The sequence below is a fragment of the Stomoxys calcitrans genome, chromosome 2 (genome assembly GCF_963082655.1).
Source record: "Stomoxys calcitrans chromosome 2, idStoCalc2.1, whole genome shotgun sequence".
Taxonomy (NCBI): Eukaryota; Metazoa; Arthropoda; class Insecta; order Diptera; family Muscidae; genus Stomoxys; species Stomoxys calcitrans.
The window spans coordinates 135,816,293-135,835,962 of record NC_081553.1 but is presented as its reverse complement, the minus strand read 5'-3'; the positions used below and the strand labels follow the sequence as shown (position 1 = coordinate 135,835,962).

General features: G+C 39.8%; 2 protein-coding genes across 2 annotated transcripts in view; one reads left to right on the top strand and one right to left on the bottom strand.

The window, feature by feature from the left end:
• The window catches only part of LOC106082285 (protein timeless homolog), a 960,087-nt gene that overhangs the window by 106,595 nt on the left and 833,822 nt on the right, over positions 1-19,670 (top strand). The window contains exon 5 of the mRNA XM_059362476.1: positions 14,015-14,200. Within this exon, the coding sequence (XP_059218459.1) occupies positions 14,015-14,200 (186 nt within the window). The remainder of the gene's footprint in view (positions 1-14,014; positions 14,201-19,670) is intronic.
• LOC131995005 (uncharacterized) lies at positions 1,247-2,476 on the bottom strand. The gene is made up of 2 exons (XM_059362477.1): positions 1,740-2,476; positions 1,247-1,655 (listed from the first exon to the last, which is right to left on the bottom strand). Exons 1-2 carry the CDS (start codon positions 2,406-2,408, stop codon positions 1,503-1,505), a joined length of 822 nt encoding a protein of 273 aa, XP_059218460.1. The 5' UTR covers positions 2,409-2,476; the 3' UTR covers positions 1,247-1,502.

The following is a 19,670-nucleotide window of genomic DNA, read 5'->3' as shown; positions in this document are numbered from 1 at the left end:
ACTAGCAGTTGGGTAAAATGTTCTTTCCATATCCTCAGCATGTTATCTGTGTCAGTTACCAGATTTCCTTCTTTGTCTCTGCGCTACGCTGGCCTCCTTGCAAACACCTTGAGAGCGTTGAATATCAGGCTGCAGCTTAAGAATGAATCCGAAGAAATTAAATTGACTGCGCTCAAATTAAAGATGGGAAAGCTCAACCCATCGCAGAAGGACTCCTGAATGTCTTAGATGAGTCCAACCTTTGGGGATCAATTGTGATAATTTTTCTGATACAACAAGCGTGAATACTGGCAAAAAGAGAGGCGTTTTAGTTCGACTACAAAAATGTTCGAAGAGATAGGTCACCCCACATCAAAGTTTATCAGTTGCCAGCACCCTGTGCTGAATTGCGTTCTTTGCGTTGTCATGGACGATGAGCGACATGAATTGGCTTAATCGTGAAACATAGAGTACTTCTTTGGGCAGGATTTAAAGATCAATTATGACCAATTGAAAGCAGCCTTCAGCAATGCTAAGATTAAGGAAACATGGAGCTGTAGAGATGACATGGAGTTTCTCTCCCACCTCACTCGTATCTTCCTTCACATCACTGTGGGGAGCGAGATTTCTTTTATAAAGTTTAAATAGATCCCAAATATCTGCAATACTCGCTGGAACTCTCATGCCGTTCCAGCTCTTCCTGTGTTTATTCTAATGCTTAAACCCGGAACAGATTCCGTAAAATCTGTTCATTCATTTCTTCCTCATTGGCTGATCATTGGCTTAGTAGTCAATTTTTTCGCGCTGAAGATTTTGAAGAACTATCTGTAGCTCAAAATGACTACCCCAAATCTCTCAAATTCTTGAAAAATAATGAATATCCAATCAACATTGCCCAGAACAATCAGTGCTGTGAGCGTGCGATCAAAGTTACGCCAGACGTATGCAATTCCTACCGCAACAAGGACAACCTCCCTCTGAGGTTCATCCTCTCCAATGACAACGTAAATATTTGACTTCCTTGAGTGTTTGATGATGTTATATACAAAGGGTGATTTTTTAACCATTATGATTTTAGCAACACTGTTTTAAACAGCTCACGCTCGTTTCGTGTATTGTTTCACTGTCAAACATCTTCAGTTTGGTCTATAATTTAACCATGCCATTTTACTAAGCCATCGTTTGCTAATAATTGAATTTTATTATCAAAATGCGTGCTCTGTTAAGAAAGTTTATCGCGCGAGATAAGGATGGTGGAACCTCCGTGGTTAAAAAAAAAATAACTCTTTGCAATTTGAAGTCTGAACAAAGAATAATTTTTATTTTCATTTTAAATCTTAAAGAAAACTAAGTTACAATATAATAAATGATGATTAAAGTAAAAGCTAGATTTCTTGGAATTATACAATAAAAGTTACAAAACAATTTCTTATTAATTAGTTGGTGTTCTTATTGCTAACAATGATATTGGTTATATGAGACAAATATATTTATTGGTTATTCAGCGTTAATTATGACCTAAATCAATAGGTTAACGTTCTCGGTGGTTTTGGTGGAGATAATAAGGTGGGTGTCGTAACTGGTTTTGGTGGAGACAATAAGGTGGGTGTCGTAACTCCTCCCCCCTTAAGATAGAGCGACGGCCACAATGAAGATGTTGTGGTCGGAGTGATAGGCTGTGGAGGTGGAAAGTGGTGTTTGTACGTATTTTTTCGTTTAATGACAATGATGAGTATGGTAATGACTACTATTGTGCATACTAATGTTGTTGTTGTTGTGACTGAGTGAACTGTTGTAGTGGTTATTTCCAGGTTGCTAATTCTGTTGTTGGTTAGAAAGTTGAAATCCTCGAGTTTTTGAAGACTAAGTATTTCGATTGTGGAGTTTACGGAAATGTTGCTGTTTGGTAACGGGGGTATGTGGAGTTGATCCCAATATGCATCGGTATCATCGTGGTATGTTATACCATTTATTGAGACGTCACAGTTCTGGAAACGCACAAGGGCTGTGTCTTTTACTGTGAGAGTTTTGATACTGCAAGTAGAATTTATTAGTGTCTCTGGTGAGTGTATAAAAAGTATTAGGTTTTGTTCCACTTGTGTGATCGATTCCCTTTTTCCAACGTCACTAATTGGGCAATTTGCTTCTTTATTGTTTATTAAGTTTCCAATACATAACGAGTATTTGGTTTCTTCCTGTCGGATCGGTATACCGCAATAATATGTTCCTTCGATCGATGGGCAAAGTGTTTTGTGATGGTGTGTGGAATTTTCATTAAACAATATATATGGTTCTGTTATTATTAACTTAGTTATGTTTATTGGTAAAGGAATTATGTGGTATAGAAAATAGTCTTCTTCAGAGACATTCGGTACAAGAATATTAAAAATGATATTTGTTTCATTGTAGTAGGCTTGCATGCCTAGCATTTCATAAATATTTTCGATAGATCTGACTTCAATATTTTTTTGTTTTAATTTGACTTCTATGTTTTCGAGTTCTTGTCTTTGTTGTGTCTCGGACATGTTTTTGAATTTCGGGGTATAGTTCGTCAAGGAAAGTATTTAGTTTCGTTAAATAGTCATGTTCGTTTGAAAAATTTAATGTCTTCATGAATTTGTATGGTCGTCCAAAAAATAACTCGTAGGGTGTGTGTTTGGTCGTGGAATGAATAGCGTTATTGTACGTTATCAATGTTTCAGACAGTATTTCCTCGTGTTCTGTTGAGAATCCCTTTTCCTTTCTCTTAGATAGTATTAGTCTGTATATTTCAGTAAGTGTGGAGTGTAACCTTTCTACAGGTGAATTACTGCTAGTCTGTTGGAAAGATGTAAAGTGTAATTCTATTTGGAATTGTCTGCAGAAATCTTTGAAGATGTTTGCAACGAATTCGGAGCCTTGGTCACAGACAACCATTTTGGGTATACCAAAGGAACTAATAAAATTCTTGAATGCTTTAAGAACCGTAATACTATTCCTGCAACTAAGTGCGTATCCGCAAGCAAATTTGGAACATTTGTCTATGACAGTCAGTATTTGATTATTGTTAATACTGTAGAGATCGATATGAAGTATTTCCAGGGGTTTTAATGGTGTTTCTGGAACTAAAAATTTCAGTTTTGGGGGATTCCTATCATATTTAAAGGTCTTACACTTCTCGCAATGGTTCAGTGTTTTGGTGATCTTATCTTTCATATTTAAGAAATAATATTTCCTCTTAAGGTGAGACAATGTCTCATTTATGCCTCTATGATTCGATCGTTCGTGGTAGTCGCGAATTATTTCCTCTTGTTTCTCCTCAGTCATTATGTCCTCAAGAATTTCGGTACACCTAATGAGACGGAATGTCTTAGCTTGTGAAAAATATTTGGAATAAGTCAACTGTACTATTGCAAAGATTTCATCATTCGTGTAAATAGCCGTCTGCTTATTGGGGGGAAAGTATTCCTTAAATATGTCTAGCATGATTCCTTCGTTGAACTGCTCTCTACGCAAAATTCTCCTCTGTCTATTCCTAAAAATGTTCTCTATGGTCATGGGTGACCCTGTGCGATCCCTTTCGAAAATCACCTGTAGGTTGAATTCATTTAAAGGTCTCTCTGAAATGGGAATACCGTCATTCAAATTTTCGTCCGCGCTATGAATTGTGCTTGTGTTGTTGAAAAGTTCTTGTCTATTTTCTTCCAATGGTTCATTTATCTTTACTCGACTAAGAGCATCAGCGTTCGTGTTAAGCTTCCCTTTTTTATAGACAATCTCATAGTCGTATTCCTCCAATTTTAGTCGCCATCTAATCAATTTGGAGTTTGGTTCTTTCAGGTTCATTACCCAGGTGAGGGGTCTGTGATCTGTAAAAATTTTGAACTTTCTTCCAAAAAGGTACGGGCGGAAATACTTCACTGCCCAAACTATTGCCAGTAATTCCCTTTCTATTGTCGAATAATTGCATTCGCTCTGTGAGAGGGTGCGGCTCGCGAAACAAATTGGCTTGTCTCTACCTATATTACCCTGTGACAAAACAGCTCCCAATGCAATATTGCTAGCGTCTGTTGTGAGAATGAAGGGTTTAGTAAAGTCGGGATGCTGAAGGATGGGATCGTTCATCAGTAAATTTTTACATGTCTCAAATGCCTCGCTATACTTCTGGTCTATCTGGATGGTTGCTCCCTTTTTCAGGCATTGGGTGAGTGGTTTAGTGAGTTTGGCCAAATCTTTAATAAATTTGCGATAGTAACCCACGAGTCCAAGGAATGCCTTAATTTCCGTACGTGTCTTAGGTAATGGAAAATTTTTTATGGCATCGATCTTCGCCGGATTGGGTTTTATACCTTCAGAATTTATAATGTGCCCCAGGAAGGAGATCTCCTTTCTAAGAAACTCACATTTATCCATTTGGATCTTAAAATTGGCTTCCCTAAGTCTTCTGAATACCTGCGTTATACCCTCCAGGTGTTCTTGTAGTGAAGTGGAATATATGATTATATCATCTAGGTATACAAGGCATACCTTCCCTATGAGATCTTTTAGGATATTGTCCATTACCCGTTGGAAAGTGCTTGGGGCATTTTTTAGCCCGAAAGGCATTCTAGTAAACTCATAGTGCCCATTTTCCACGGTAAATGCCGTTTTCTGAATATGTCTAGGGTCCATCTCAATCTGGTGGAAACCGCTAGCTAGATCAAGGGTGGTGAAGTACATGCATCTGCCCAGTTTATCCAATATCTCATTTATATTTGGTATTGGATATCTGTCAGATATAGTCTTGTCGTTGACTTTTCTATAGTCTATCACCAATCTCCATTTCCTATTACCATGGATGTCTATCTTCTTAGGGACTATCCAGATTGGAGAGCTCCAGGGTGAGTAGCTATGTTGAATAATCCCTTGTTCTAACATCTTATTTATCTGAGTCTGAATCTCCTGCTTGTGCACGTATGGGTATCTGTACGACTTCGTGTATATGGGGATATCATCACTAGTGACTATCTTGTGTCTTATTTTACTTGTAAACGAAAGTGGCTCCCCTTCCCTATAAATAAGGTCACTGTATTCTGTACATACTTTTAAGAGTTTCTTTCGTTCTTCGCTATTAAGGTGACTTGTTCTCAATAAGTCGTTCAGGTGAGGTCCGGAAGGATGATCGAGTTCGTCCTCGCCATCATTACTAATTGCCAAGTTGAAATTATTCAGTTCTATAAAGTCGGTCTCGTCATACCGTCTCGCCACCAATGGGGCGTCTAACATAAATATCTGGTCTCCGTCAGATAAGTTTGTTATTTCGATAGAGCTGTACCCGTTCTCGACATTGTACAGACCAGAGCTAACGAAAAGCTTTGGTGCTAATTCAATGGGATTAATGTAGACAGTGCCATTCTGCTCATTGATAGGCAATTTTATCAGGGTTTTAGATTTAGCTTGAATTCCTTTAATTTCGGTAGATTGATTTGTCTTGAAACTGATATTGTTGACAGCGTTTCCGGTAATTAAGGTTCTATTCGCAAGGTCAATTTTGGCTTTGAGTAAAAGAAGTGCATCCATGCCCAAAAGTCCGTCGAAGAAATTATGAAATCTAAAAATGAGGAATTTAAGGGATCCTGTTTGGTTGAACTCTGGAAATATTGGCAGGTCTACCTGTTTATCTATTTGGTAACTTTTAAAGACAGTAGTAATAGTTACGGGGTCGCACTGAATTTGTTCCTTTGGCGAGACATATTCGGGGTTTATAAAAGAAGAGGATGCTCCCGTGTCTAGGAGAAATTTCAAAGGTTTGCCGCAAGGTAGAAGGATGGAAACGTATGGTAAGGTCGACGGGTGTTTAGTTGGATTTATGTAACCAATTGGCTGTTGGAGGCTGATCTGAAAAAATTTCCAGCGTCCTCAATATTGGTTGGCTCGTTATTATTGTGCCCGTTGTTGATAAATTCCTGCCGTCGGTGTAAGTTTTGATTTTCTACGAAATTGTTTGGGTCGTTGTCTAGGTACTTATCTAGCTGCCGATAATTGTTGGATGTGGTTGTCTCATGGAAATTCAGATTTGGATTAAATCTAGTCTGTTGGCTAGGACTCGCTTTTATTCTTGGTATGTCGTGGTTCAAATGCCTGGGCTCATAAGGTTGGTATCTCGAGCTGTTTGGAAGATACTGATTCCTGTTTCTATTAAAATGGACCTGAGGGGTGAAATTTCGGTCGAACTGGTTTGATTGGGGTCGCTTGTCCACTGGAGGCAAGTGTCTAGTATTCCCGTAATCCTGATTTCGTTGCCAATTCTGATTGCGATTCCTGTTCTGTTGAAAACGGTTCTCATACGGTCTGTACTGTGTATGGTATCCGACCCTATTTGTCTGTCGTGCCCTCTGGTATGATATATTCTGCTCCTTGACACAACAAGATAATGCCTCAGCCAGTGAACGCGGTTGCATCGCTCTTACCCTAGATCCAAGTGGTTCATTTAGGCCACTAAGGAAAGAGTTTAAACACATCTCGGAATAGAGGGGTTTCTTTGCGTTTATTACTCCAGGGTCTTTTTCATGAATAAGTATGTTATTACAAAGAGAAGATTGAATTTCTATAATCTCTCCGTAGAATGGTTCGATAGCCTTATTATACTGCCTGACATTGTGTAAGTCTCTTATTAGGGATGTCTCAGTCCGTTTGTCTGAGTAGTGAAGTATGAGGTTATTCTTTATGTCATCCCAAATGAGTGGAGTTCCGTACATATTGAGGACCTCATTGGCCTGTCCCTCAATTTTGTTTCGTATGGCCCTTAGTAAAATCTGGCCATACGGAGTGTTGTCCGTGCCACGTATATATAATAGGATCTCCTCAACGTTATTGAGGAATTCGTACAGGAGTTTTTGGTTTCCGTCGAATTTAGGCAAATCCTTAATCGCGTCGGGGATTCTCAGTGAGTTGAAAATCTCGACCTGATTGGTTGCCGGGCCTTGAGTTGGTTGCGTCGATTGATTCATTTGATCTAAAATGGAACACGAGCTACCTTCAAAAGTGGTCAAATCACCTCCGTCAATAGTACTGTTAGAATTTGTGAGGGTCTGGTTACTTTTGTCAATACCTTCGTCCGGATCCTCTGCGAGGGATTCACTGTCTCTTCCGGCGATGGAGGTTAGGCTAGTAAATTTTCTCAATTTATAAGGGATAAATCGAAGTTTCTGTTTCTGATTCTTTTTGTCGGGCATAAGTACCGATATTTCTTGATTTCACAATTTGTTCGCTTATATATATTCGAGAGAGAGGGGAAAAAAAAAAAAAACTTATATTTTGTCTATCTCTTCTTCTATCTAATAGAAGAAATTTGTGGACTATTGAGTAGTGGGTGCCACTATACAGATATTCCTTCTGTACTCCTGTCGAATAAGCCAATGATGATCATTCAAGGTCTATGACAAGGATCGACTTTCACTTCTCGGTCTGACCACACAAATTCTTCTTTTTTTTTTTTTTTTTTTTTTTTTTGTTTTGTCGATATACCTTCGACACTGTTCTAAAGGTTGGTACAGAAAAAAAAATTAACCTTCAAATTGCGTTTAAAAGGTAAAGATGTTTCTTTAGAGTTTTTCACAACTATTCCAATTTTTTTTTTTTTTTTTTTTTTTTTTTTTTTTTTTTTTTGATATTATATTTTTCTTAATTTACTTAAAATAATCTTAGTTCCATTTTTATTTATTTTTTTTTTTTTTTTTTTTTTTTTTTTTTTTTTTTTTTTTATTATTATTTTCTTTTCCACACACACACAAACACTTACATAAGCCCGATCAGGAAGTTAGTGATGCTCGTTCTCCTTGTTGATTTCGTCATGTTGTGATTTGTTGTGTCCTCCTAGGTTCCAGTGGATAAAGGGTTGATACCCACTATCTCGTTGTTGGCTTGATGTGTGTTTTCGTGTTTCCTCCAAGGGACAACGAGATTGTCCACTGAACTGCCGACTGCGCCAGATAAGGATGGTGGAACCTCCGTGGTTAAAAAAAAATAACTCTTTGCAATTTGAAGTCTGAACAAAGAATAATTTTTATTTTCATTTTAAATCTTAAAGAAAACTAAGTTACAATATAATAAATGATGATTAAAGTAAAAGCTAGATTTCTTGGAATTATACAATAAAAGTTACAAAACAATTTCTTATTAATTAGTTGGTGTTCTTATTGCTAACAATGATATTGGTTATATGAGACAAATATATTTATTGGTTATTCAGCGTTAATTATGACCTAAATCAATAGGTTAACGTTCTCGGTGGTTTTGGTGGAGATAATAAGGTGGGTGTCGTAACTGGTTTTGGTGGAGACAATAAGGTGGGTGTCGTAACTCGCGCATCTTGTGTTCAGCGACGAAGCTCATTTTTGGCGGCGGTTTAAGGGCTGGTGGCATCATTGGACCGTACTTCTTTAAAGATGGTGCGAATTGTAACGTAACTATGAATGGTGAGCTCTACCGTAAGATGATATCCACATTTTTTTTGCCCAAATGCAAGAGCTTGACTTGCACATGTGGTTTCAACAAGATGCTGCCACATGGCACACATCACGCGTAACAATGGACTTGTGGAGAGGCGAGTTCGGTGAACATTTTATTTCACGTTTGAGACCGGTCAATTGGCCGCCTAGATGGTGCGATTTAACGCCTTTAGATTATTTTTTGTGGGGATATGTCAAAGCTCGTGTCTATATAAATATTCCCGCTTCAATTGACGCCTTGGAAGACAACATTGAAGCATTAATTCGCAAGATACTGGCCGAAATGTTGGAAAGAGTATGCCAAAATTAGAATAAGCGGATGGACCATTTGAGGCGCAGTCACGGTTCAGTTTTGAAAAAGGTGCATAATATTTAAAGAATAAATGTTTCAATCTTAAAATTTCCAAGCTCACAATTGACTCGTTCAAGGGCCATAATCTACTAAAAACTAATTTCAGAAGTTCTCCATTGTTCCAATGAAATGATTATAGACACAAATTAACCTAAATAGTTTTTTTTTAAGAACACACCTTGGGCATGACAAATAGATGAGTTACATAGTTTTCCAGCGCACTTTTGCATTTTTACACATTTTTTGTACACTGGTACATACTTACGAAAAATTCCTATATTGGCCACAAACAAGAGGTCAAATATTGCGTTTTCTCTCCCTTGACTTCGCTTGGGTTCTTGTAGTTGGGTTCATTTTGCTTTCTTTGGCCGTGCAGTTGAATCTCCTCACCGGAAGATCTTTACAAATGGGTTTTGCGATGTTTCATCTCTTACCGTGTTGTTATGCTCTCGACTTCTTCCTTTTAGCACTTTACGACCGTTTCTGTTTACCTTTTATCCTGGAGCCTGCAGCAGTCCCATTTGTAAATACACACTCTCGTATGACGGGGATATGTGTGGATGTGCAATCATCCAGACTATCATTCGCCGTTTAGTAAACACCCAATGGCGGCAAGAAAATCTCCACAAAAAACAGACATAAATTATGGCTACTCAGCTTAAAAAGGGTGAGCGTGGTTGGTAGGAGGGCAGTGGGAGGATGGTAGTCTAGAAAACAGAAAAAACTTGGACTAGTTACGTATTTATCTTTTCTTGCAGGAATTGTCCAGGTAATGCCAGACAAACGTTGTGGTTGTACTGAACGGATAGTTTCATACCAACAATGGTGAAAAACTATTTTTTTTGTTGCTGGCTTTGGTTGCAGCATTTTCATTTTTCATTTGAAGATCCATAAAATTGAAATATCCGCATTTATGGTTGAAAGTATTTGTTGGGAATCAACAAATCGTAAGGCACACATAGTCGTCTTGTTGTTGGTTATTTTTGGTTGTATGAGAGCCTTTTTTTGGATATACGAAATTGTAAGAATTCATGCACCAATTTTTGCCATCTAAACAATTTCAACGGTTAATGAAGACATTTTGTCTAGGGATAACATACCATGTAGATACATTTTCAATTTTCCCGGGGTTTAAACAACATCAACAATTTACAAGTGTTAGTAATTTGGATGTTTTTTATGTGTTTTATCTCAAAATAATTCGTTATGTTCAAAACCGTCAACAGCTTTCGTTTTTGAAATGTAGATAATGTCCGTAATTTACGATTTTGGTTTGATTTTCCTTTTCGTTTTGGGACATTAAATAATATCCTTTTACATTTTGGCAAAGAAGATGTTGTGTGCTGGATCCAAATATTCATTGATTTTACGACATTATATTTATGGTAAACATATAATTGAAAAATGATGAAACCTACATCTGCTTATGTCAAAATTGCATATCAGCAGAACTCTAAAAAAAAAGAATTACGTCAAACCATTAGTTACTGATATTGAATGTGAGAAGTACGTGCTACCTCTATGGCTATGTCCAGCGGAAAAGAGATAGCACATATTTTGGCGGATATCTCTGACACAGCACCAACCATTTAAAATAATTTCTTTAATGGATTTTAAAGGCCTGGGTGCGTATAATTACTTTTCGATGTCTTTGTCCACAATCATACGCCACCTTGGACATTTATGTTTGTAACAAAATGCTTGTGTAAATAACACTGAATAACAGGCATGGAAAATTTCAAATGGGGATAAAAGTCGTAGGTCAGTAGAGGAAAACTCCAAACGGATTTTGGTTCTCAGGCCAAACTTTTTTTATAAAACCTTAGCCGAAGGTTGTATTTCGCCATATATTCGAAATCAGTTGAACTTCGATTATTCGGTTTGCTCGGGACCGAGCTTTGAACTGAAAATCGAGAGCACGAGTTACAAAGATATGTTCTTAAACTTCATTACATATGAAAAGTTTCTATGATTTCATAAAAATCTGTTTTAAGATAGCTTTTTGAAATATATTTATGTCATTATTTACAGTTTTTGCGCGTGTTATCTTTGTTCGAGTAGATTAGTTTGTATACAATGTACCTGAATTACATCTGTCTCTGAAAATTGTGGGATCAGCAGAGGAACACCTCAAGGATGTGCACTGTCTCCTCTACTTTCCAATATAGCCATAATATAGCGTATTGGGGAAAGATTCCCAGCACTCTAAGAGATATATTTCAGGAAGCTCTACGAGCAACCGCAAAGTGGGCTACCGAAAGCGGTCTAGGTATAAATCCGTGCAAGACAGATGTAGTTCTTTTCAGCAGGAGTTACAAGTTGCCTCCTTGGGTGCAGAGAATGCTCCATTTATAGAAAGCTCAAAATACCTGAGTGTTTTGCTGGACAGGAAATTGAACTTCAAATCCATAATTTTGGAAAGGGCAAAAAGGCAGATCTTGGCCTATACACCTGCAAGAGAGCCATTGGCAAAAGTTGGGGATTTAGACCGCGTGTCATGCATTGGGTATATACTGCAGTTGTTAGACCTATAATGCTATATGGTGTTGTGTTCTGGTGGACGGCGCTTCAAAAGTCCTGTTAGTGCATCACAGCCGCACTAAAGACTACACCATCTGATGCACTGAATTTAATGCTACATCTTATGCCTCTGGACATTGTGGCTAGACAAACTTTAGACCACTGCCGTGAGGTTAAGGGAGCTTTCTCATTGGTCATGTGGCGGATACGGACACTGCGTTATCCTTCACACAGTATCCGATGTTTCAGCCAGTGTTGATTACACCCTAGTTGAGCCGCTTTTTTGATAAAAAGTTCTGTTCCACTATTCCTGACAGAACCGATTGGAAGTACGATGTCCCTGGTAACAGAAGTTATGGTTCCAAACTAAACGACCAGGTGGGCTTTGGGGTGTACTCTGAAGATCTAGAACAGTTTGTCAAGCGGAGATCCTTGCAATTAAGAAAGTTGTGGAATGGCTAAGATATAATGTCATTACGACGATTGGCATAAATATCTTCTCAGACAGCCAGGCAGCCATTAAATCCCTGGAGAACGTATTTCTGAACACAAATACCGCCGTCGACTGTCTCTCAATGAGATGGCTGAACAGTTCAAAATTCACCTGTTCTGGGTGCCGGGCCACGGAGATATCCCAGGGAATTCTAAAGCGGATGAGCTTGCGAGACTAGGAACTACCCTACCCATTCCAGGGATACTGGAATCTGTGGGTAAGCCTCTAGCGACATGTAAACTAAGTTTTCAGGACCAGGCCCGAAAGACAACGAACGATAGATGTTCACAAAGAGGGGGGCTGTTAGCATTCCAAAACTATGTGGCCTATTCTAGACGTAAACAGGTTTACCGCCTTGCTGTCATTGGCTAGAACAGACGTCTCAGTCATTGTGTCCATCATGACTGGGAAACATGCTGACAGACTGAAGGTTGCCAGCAATGACTTTTGCAGAAACTGTGAGGACATCGAAGAAAAAGAGACTTTAGAACACCTTCTGTGTGTGTTCTGCACTAGCAGTCAGAAGGAGTTCTACTTTAGGTACTCATTACATTGATTTAGCGGATGTTAACTTACGCAAGTTATTGGGCTTTTTAAAACAATTTGGATGGTTCAGCGGTAGGAACTAGAGGACATCTTCTTTCTTCTGTTCCTGTAGTATGACAATTGGCGAGAGCTTCTAAATAAGCCTGATCGCAGACTGTCACTTGAGCCGAACCTACCTAACCTTTCCTACTGGTACAACTAAAATTTCGCTTAAATATGTTCACCTATATCTAATACTTTCATTCCTATTTGGAAGTTCCCAAAGTCATGACTCTGAAATTGTTCCACAGTGTAATTAGTTGCAAATCAATATTTCATGTCGTGAGTATTACTAGCTTTGTGGCATCACATTTTCCACTGGACCATAACCAAGCGATTTTAACTTGCAATTTAGTAACCCATGGGTTGTGTTGATGACGTTATGCTGCCCGACACGGGATGACTATGAGCACCACACGTTTTGGAATTCCGAGCTACGAGACGCTCAGCTGAGAGCTACCGGGCTTGTCCACGGGTTGCGGATAACGGGATGCTCCATAAACAGAGTAGCTATAACTGCAGTCGCGGACGAGTCGAGTGGTGACTCTGCGTAAGAGTCGGTTCCAGCCCGTCTCTTGCTTAAAGACTGAGTGCCTATGATGCTCGATATGACAAGTTATTGGCACCTTTAAATAACCACCTCCAGGGCACTGGAGACTATTCTAGATATCCGACCCATTGTCATACAGATAAAGTGTGAAGCAGCCACTGCGGCTATGAGACTTAAGGTGATGGGAGAATGGATTGAGGATGGGAGCAGCTCATACCATCGCGGTATAATCGAGGCGACGATAGGATACCTGGAAGGAAGGAAGAGGTTTCCGATCGGATACCTGAGACGAGTGCAAGGCACTGCTTCCATCGGCACAGTCTTGGATTGACGGAACCCTAGTATGGCCATCTGGAAGATCATGTTACTTGGATGGATCAAAGCTAGGGGACAGCGTGGGCCTGGGGGTTTACATTGAGAACCCAGGGACTGAGATCTGTTTTAGACTGCCTGACCATATTACCGTCCTGCAGGCGGAGATCCGGGCGATCACGGAATGCGTGAAGTGTGGTGCAAACGCGAGGACGAACATCTTTCTGACAGTTAAATTGCCATAAGGGCAATAACAACCAGGACGGTAAGGTCACGAACAGTCTTGCAGTGTAAGAAGGAGATTAACGCCTTCTCTGAGGATGGGAAAATCCGCATCGTTTGGGTGCCGGACCATAATGGAGTAAGGGGAAATGAAAGGGCAGACGATTTGGCGGTGAAGGCCAGAGGACTGACTGAGCGGGCGACAAATGCGCATGCAACATTGTAGAACAGCGAAACGGTCGGTAGGACGCCGATAATCCTATTGGGGGATCCATATCGTGAGAAGACGAGGTGTATGTCCATAGTGGCATGGGGCGGATTAATATCTGCACCCTCTTTTCAATCTAACCTAACCTAACTATGGAGCTTGACAGGGATCGCTACCTAGTCCCTATTATCACTTTTAAAGCTCAGACTATTTGGTGAGAGCGTCATATAGCATAACCCATCAAAAAATTTGACACAGTCCACACCTAATGCAGCTGTTAATTGTTTTAGTTTAAATTCTAATTTTTTTTTAATTTTCCTTTCAGTTTATGTTTACGTGAATATTGCATCGAGGTATTGCGCTCTGCTTACAACACCCTGGTGCGTCAGGTGCGTCGGGTATTGGAGCGTAACTCATCATCGACAAGTCACGATGATTCCTATCTATTGTGGGCCATACGATTCTTTATGGAATTCAATCGCTTAAGTGATATGAAGCTGGAACTTGTCAGGTAAGTGGTGGTGCAGAAGTGCAGAAATGCAAAGGAATCAGGAAATCAAATATCCAAAATGCTCGCTCCTTCCCCAGGTATCTGTCTCTGTTGTCACATAGAATACTTTTATTATTGTTTACAATAACTTTTGCATTGAGATTGCATATTCTCCAGAGGATTCAAGGGGGGATTTTCTTGTTATATTTTTCCGTTTTTTTTTTGTTTTTGGAGCTTTACCCAATAACATGCAGCGGTAAGTGGGAGAAAGAGGAATTTTTAATAACACAAAGAGCAGAGCACACCTTCTTAGTGAATTACATGGCGGTTGCTTTTCTTTCGCTTGTCTTTCACTGCTTAGTTCGGCTTGGCTCCTCTCGGCCCATTCACAAATGTTCCTGCCGTCAATCTCTAGGGGGAGTTGAAAAGTTCTTCTTTGATTATTACGTACATAATCTCTCTCTCGCTCTTGTTGTGCTTTCATTCTTTTGATTTGCTTAAAGAGCCTCACTGTAATTTTCATTGTTCTACTTCTTGTTGTTGTTGATATTTCCACAACAAATTAAATTTAACATAGTTTTAGTTGTGCACAACCACAACTGCATCTCATCTTGTCTAAGTTGAGGATGACGTTTCTTCTGCTTTTACAGCTGATTTTACTGTTTTTGTTTTTGAAAGCATTTGCTGCTTTTAAAGATTGTAAATTTCCAATGCAGTGTTGCCAGATGTACTGCTTGGTGCTGCTTGGTATCCGGGACGATCACTTGAATTGGTATAAACATGGAAAATAATATTGTAATCTTATGCTTATTTTCATGATGCCTGGTGCAGGGCATGGTCAACGTTTAGGATTGCCCTTCTGTATTAATGTCATAAAACGCATGCGGTGTAATGGGTGCTGCCACTACGTTGGTATCACGTTCTAGAATATTTATGAGACTATAAAATATTGTATTAAGGGAAGCTGGTACCGAAGTGATCCCCTTGCTATAGATAACATAGTGCTTAAAATCCGTCGGTCGAAATGCCATAACTTCTTTTGTAGACACGCGAGACTGTTTCCTGTTAAAGAAATAGTGAATAAATAATTAACTGTTTCTCATGCTCAGTTGTCAGACTAATGAATGAAGAAGAAAAGGATAACCCAGAAAATGCGTAGTTTGTTCCGATTAGGACTCAGATGGCGACAGTGATCGCAGCCGATTCGAGAGACTGGTCGGAGCGATGACGGCAGTAGTGATCAAAGGCTTTGCTAAATTCACAAGAAGATCAAGAAAGCAATCCGGGGTACGACAAAGACTGAGGAGTATGCCCCGGCAGGGCAATCAGGCGAAAGTGCAGGATGCTGCAAGAGTTAGATCTCCCGAAGAGCATAACACTGCTAAGGCACTGAAAAAGAAAAAGAGCTCCTCGCTTTCAAGTGCCCCGGGAAGATTAAGCCAGCCCTCCCTCACAAAGGTGACAAAGTCGATACAGGTACGAAATCTCCCTGAGTCTTCACGGAGGACTGTTACTTCCAAAAGGACGCTACAGTCACCTCGGAAGGGAAAGATGGGTGCTGAAAAAGGTAAGAAGCCGATAAGAAGAAGTCACCAGAGAGCACATCGGACACGAGTTGACGTACGCAGTCATCGAGATTAGCAGTGCATCCGTTAGGATTCCACCATATCATCGGTTCCAAGTGGAGGATCTGGTTATAGAGTGGATTATGGAACATGTGTTGAACTCTGAAGACGGTTCACCCATACAAATTTTGCGAGTTTAGTGGGCACATTTCGGTTCTGCCCGACGACGAGACTATCACCAAATTTCTCATTAAATACTAAGATAAGCAAATATCCTTGTATTGAAACATCAGGGAGTTAACGGACAGGACAGGAGACTCAACACAACCTAACGAAAAGGGAGCCGATGATGAGACCACTGGAAGACCAAAGATTCAGGTCGTTCTGATAAACCTCCACTGGGCTACACCCGCCGAAATGGCCCCACACATATTTCATAGTTGTCAATGGCGTCCTTAAAACATATTTCACATAAATGTTCCGTATGTTAAATTTGTTTTTTAATTGTTTATTGACTTTAAAAAACAATTTTTAATTAAAAAAAAAAAACAAAGTTAGAAGAATTTGCTGATTCCTTCGGCAGTTTCTTTCGTTAAATATACACAGTCAGCGACGTAGGGAATAATAAATCAATATGTCCCACATTTCGTTTAGACTCTTAAATGAATGCCAAAACTGTTTAGTGTAAATTTCAGTGAAGTCCAGAAAAACTGTATACATTGCAGGTTTTAAAATTTAAAATTTTGAAGCTGGGTTTTTATAAAAATGGAACCATGAATCGCATCTATTTATTCCATATCGTCCAGTGGAGATCACTTTATATAACAGCTAAACATTTTAGCATGTGAATTCATTTCAAATTGAGAAAATCGTATCCTCTGTTGTTGTTGTAGCAGTGTGCAGTACACTGAGGCGGCAGCACTTGCCGATGTAGGAATCCATCGGGTCAATCCGGTACGTACAACCGACTTCCATGGAATTGTGTGTCCGTGGACTAGGAAGTGAAATCGGAAGATCGTTCTATAAGAAAACTATTTCAGGATACTCGATATTGAAACAAAACACGTTTCTGTATTAAGCTCGGTGTATACATTTTTGAAGACTGTGCCTCGATTTCCGTCTGCTCACGGTCAGATTAGAACTGGCAAATTATCAATATTCGCAATATTCGATATTCTTATATCCTCCACCATAGGATGAGGGTATACTAACCTCATCATTCCGTTTGTATCATATCGAAATATTGGTCTAAGACCCCATAGAGTATATAAATTCTTGATCGCCATAACATTTTAAGTCGATCTAGCCATGTCCGTCCGTCTATCCGTCTCTAGAAAGCAGTCTAACTTTCGAAGGAATAAAGCTAGGCGCTTGAAATTTTGCACAAATACTTCCTATTAGTGTCGGTCAGTTGGAATTGTAAATGGGCCATATAGGTCCATATTTAGATGTAGCTCTATAGAAATCGATCTCAGATCTTGACTTCTTGAGCCTCTACAGGGCGCAATTATTATCGGATTTAACTGAAGTTTTGCACAACTTCTCATATAACCTTTAACATACGTGCCAAATATAGTCTGAATTGGTCCATAACCCGATATAGCTCCCATATAAATCGATCTTCGGATTTTTCTTCTTGAGCCCATGTAGGGCGCACTAGCGGCTGTATTAGAGAAGTACAAGGCAGATATTAACGCCTTACAGGAAGTGCGATGGACAGGGAATGGCGTCACAACAACACCAAATGGTGATGAACTATACTTTAGCTGTCGTACCACGAGGCATGAATTTGGCTGTGTATTTGTGATTAGTCGGAGACTGAAACACCTTGTCTCCAGCTTTGCTCCGATGGATAAGAGGCTAGCCACAATCCGCATAAATGCCAAATTCTTCAACATCAGCCTTATTTGTGCCCAAGCCCCGACGGAAAACAAGGACAAGCACACCAAGGATATTTTTTACGAGCGTCAGAGAGAGATTATGACCGCTACCCCGCCCATGATATTAAAATCGTTCTGGGAGATTTTAATGCGAAAATAGGGAAAGGAAAACATCTTTGATTCAACAGTCGTAAAGTTTAGCCTCCACGAGATAACGTCGGGTAATGGGTTGAGGCTGATAGATGTCGCCGCGGCAAAAATCATGGTAGTTAGCACCAGATTTCAACATTGAAATGTTTACAAAGTCACATGGCTGTCAACCGATCAAAACACGAGAAACCAAAATGATTATGTTGTGATAGATGAAAGGCATTCATCCAGCGTGTTAGATGTCCGATCGATCCGTGGAACGAATATAGATTCGGATCATTACCTTGTTGCAGCAAAGGTTCGCACCCGAACCTAGACATTGAAAAGCTGCAAAAACAACAGATGGCAACGGCATAGTCCACTCGACTGACCCAACTGCTTGATGAAGGCACTTCTTGTTCCGATGATATAATGACGCAGTGGCAAACCGTGGCCCACTCCATGAAAAATGCCGCGAAATCCGTACTTGGGTACAGGAAGCCTTCCCCAGCAGGCAGCAGGAGAAGACGGGTTCCTCGCTGAACTATTTAAAACCGGAGGTGGCACCCTGATAAGGCGTATGCAACAGCTTGTCTGCGCAATCTGGCTAGTAGAACACATACCAGATAATTGGAACCTCAGCATGTCCCTTACACAAGACGGAATGTGCGAACTACAGAGGAATGAGACCCTCGCCATTGCATACAAGATACTCTCGAGCGTACTGTGCGAAAGATTAAAACCTAAAGTCAATGAGATAATTGGGCCCTATCAATACGACTATGAACCACAAGCTGTATGAAGACGATAGCACAGTTACACGCATCAAAATACAACGGCTGCGTTGGCTAGGTCATGTTGTCAGAATGGATGAGGAAGCTCCAGCAAAGAAGTCTTTTGAAGGCAAACACGGTGGTACAAGCAAACCGGGACTACCAAAATCCCGATGGAAAGAGCAAGTGGTGGGAGACATCTTGAAACTTGGCGTCAGAGATTTTAGAATGAACGCTATTCTACGTTCAGCTAGTGGAACATATGCGCTGTCATAGCCAAGTAAAGTAAGATTCTAGCTAATTCTTTTGTTCATATTATTCTTCAAGACACATCTGTTACAGTTGCTCGTATGTAACCAATTTTTGTAAAGCAGATACTTTGTATTGAATATTTTAAATTAATGCACGCTAAAGGTTTGCTAGGTTTCAAGTTAGCTTTTCCTCGAACTATTTAATTTTCTAGGTACATGCTGATCTGTTCTCTGTTCAATTTTGTAATTAAAGTGGCAACATGGCTGAACTCTATTGTTGCACGCATTTCAACGAATCGAAAAGTTGGATAGTTTATTCTTGCCACCGCAGTGCTGATGCTGTTGCCTCGTGTGTTTACGACAATGTCACATTGTAGTGACCACACCCTATTTTCTTGTGCACTCTGGGCATAAAATTAGAAATAATTGCATCAAGTAAAAATAGTCGGGAACCCACCACCACTTAGTTGAAATGCACATGCCAACTTCTCGAACCAAAATGGGGTCAAAATTGAAACATCTAGAAGCCATAAAAGTCCGATTGGGTGATCGGTTTATATAGAAGCTATATCCTGTTATAGACCGATTCAGGCAATTCTTGGCACGATCGCTCAAAGTCGCAACAGAACACTATGTTCAACATTTCAGCCAAGTCAGACAACGATTGCGACTTCCAGGGGCTCAAGATGTGAAGTTGGGATGTCGGTTTATGTGGGGGCCATATCACATTATAGACTGATTTGGATCGTACTTGCCAAGGCTGTTGGAAGAAAACGAAACACTAAATGAAAAATTTCATACCAATCGAATAACAAGTGCGGCTTCTAAGGGATCAAGAAGTCAAATCGATGGACCACTTTATGTGGGAGCTTTATCCACATTTTAACCGATAT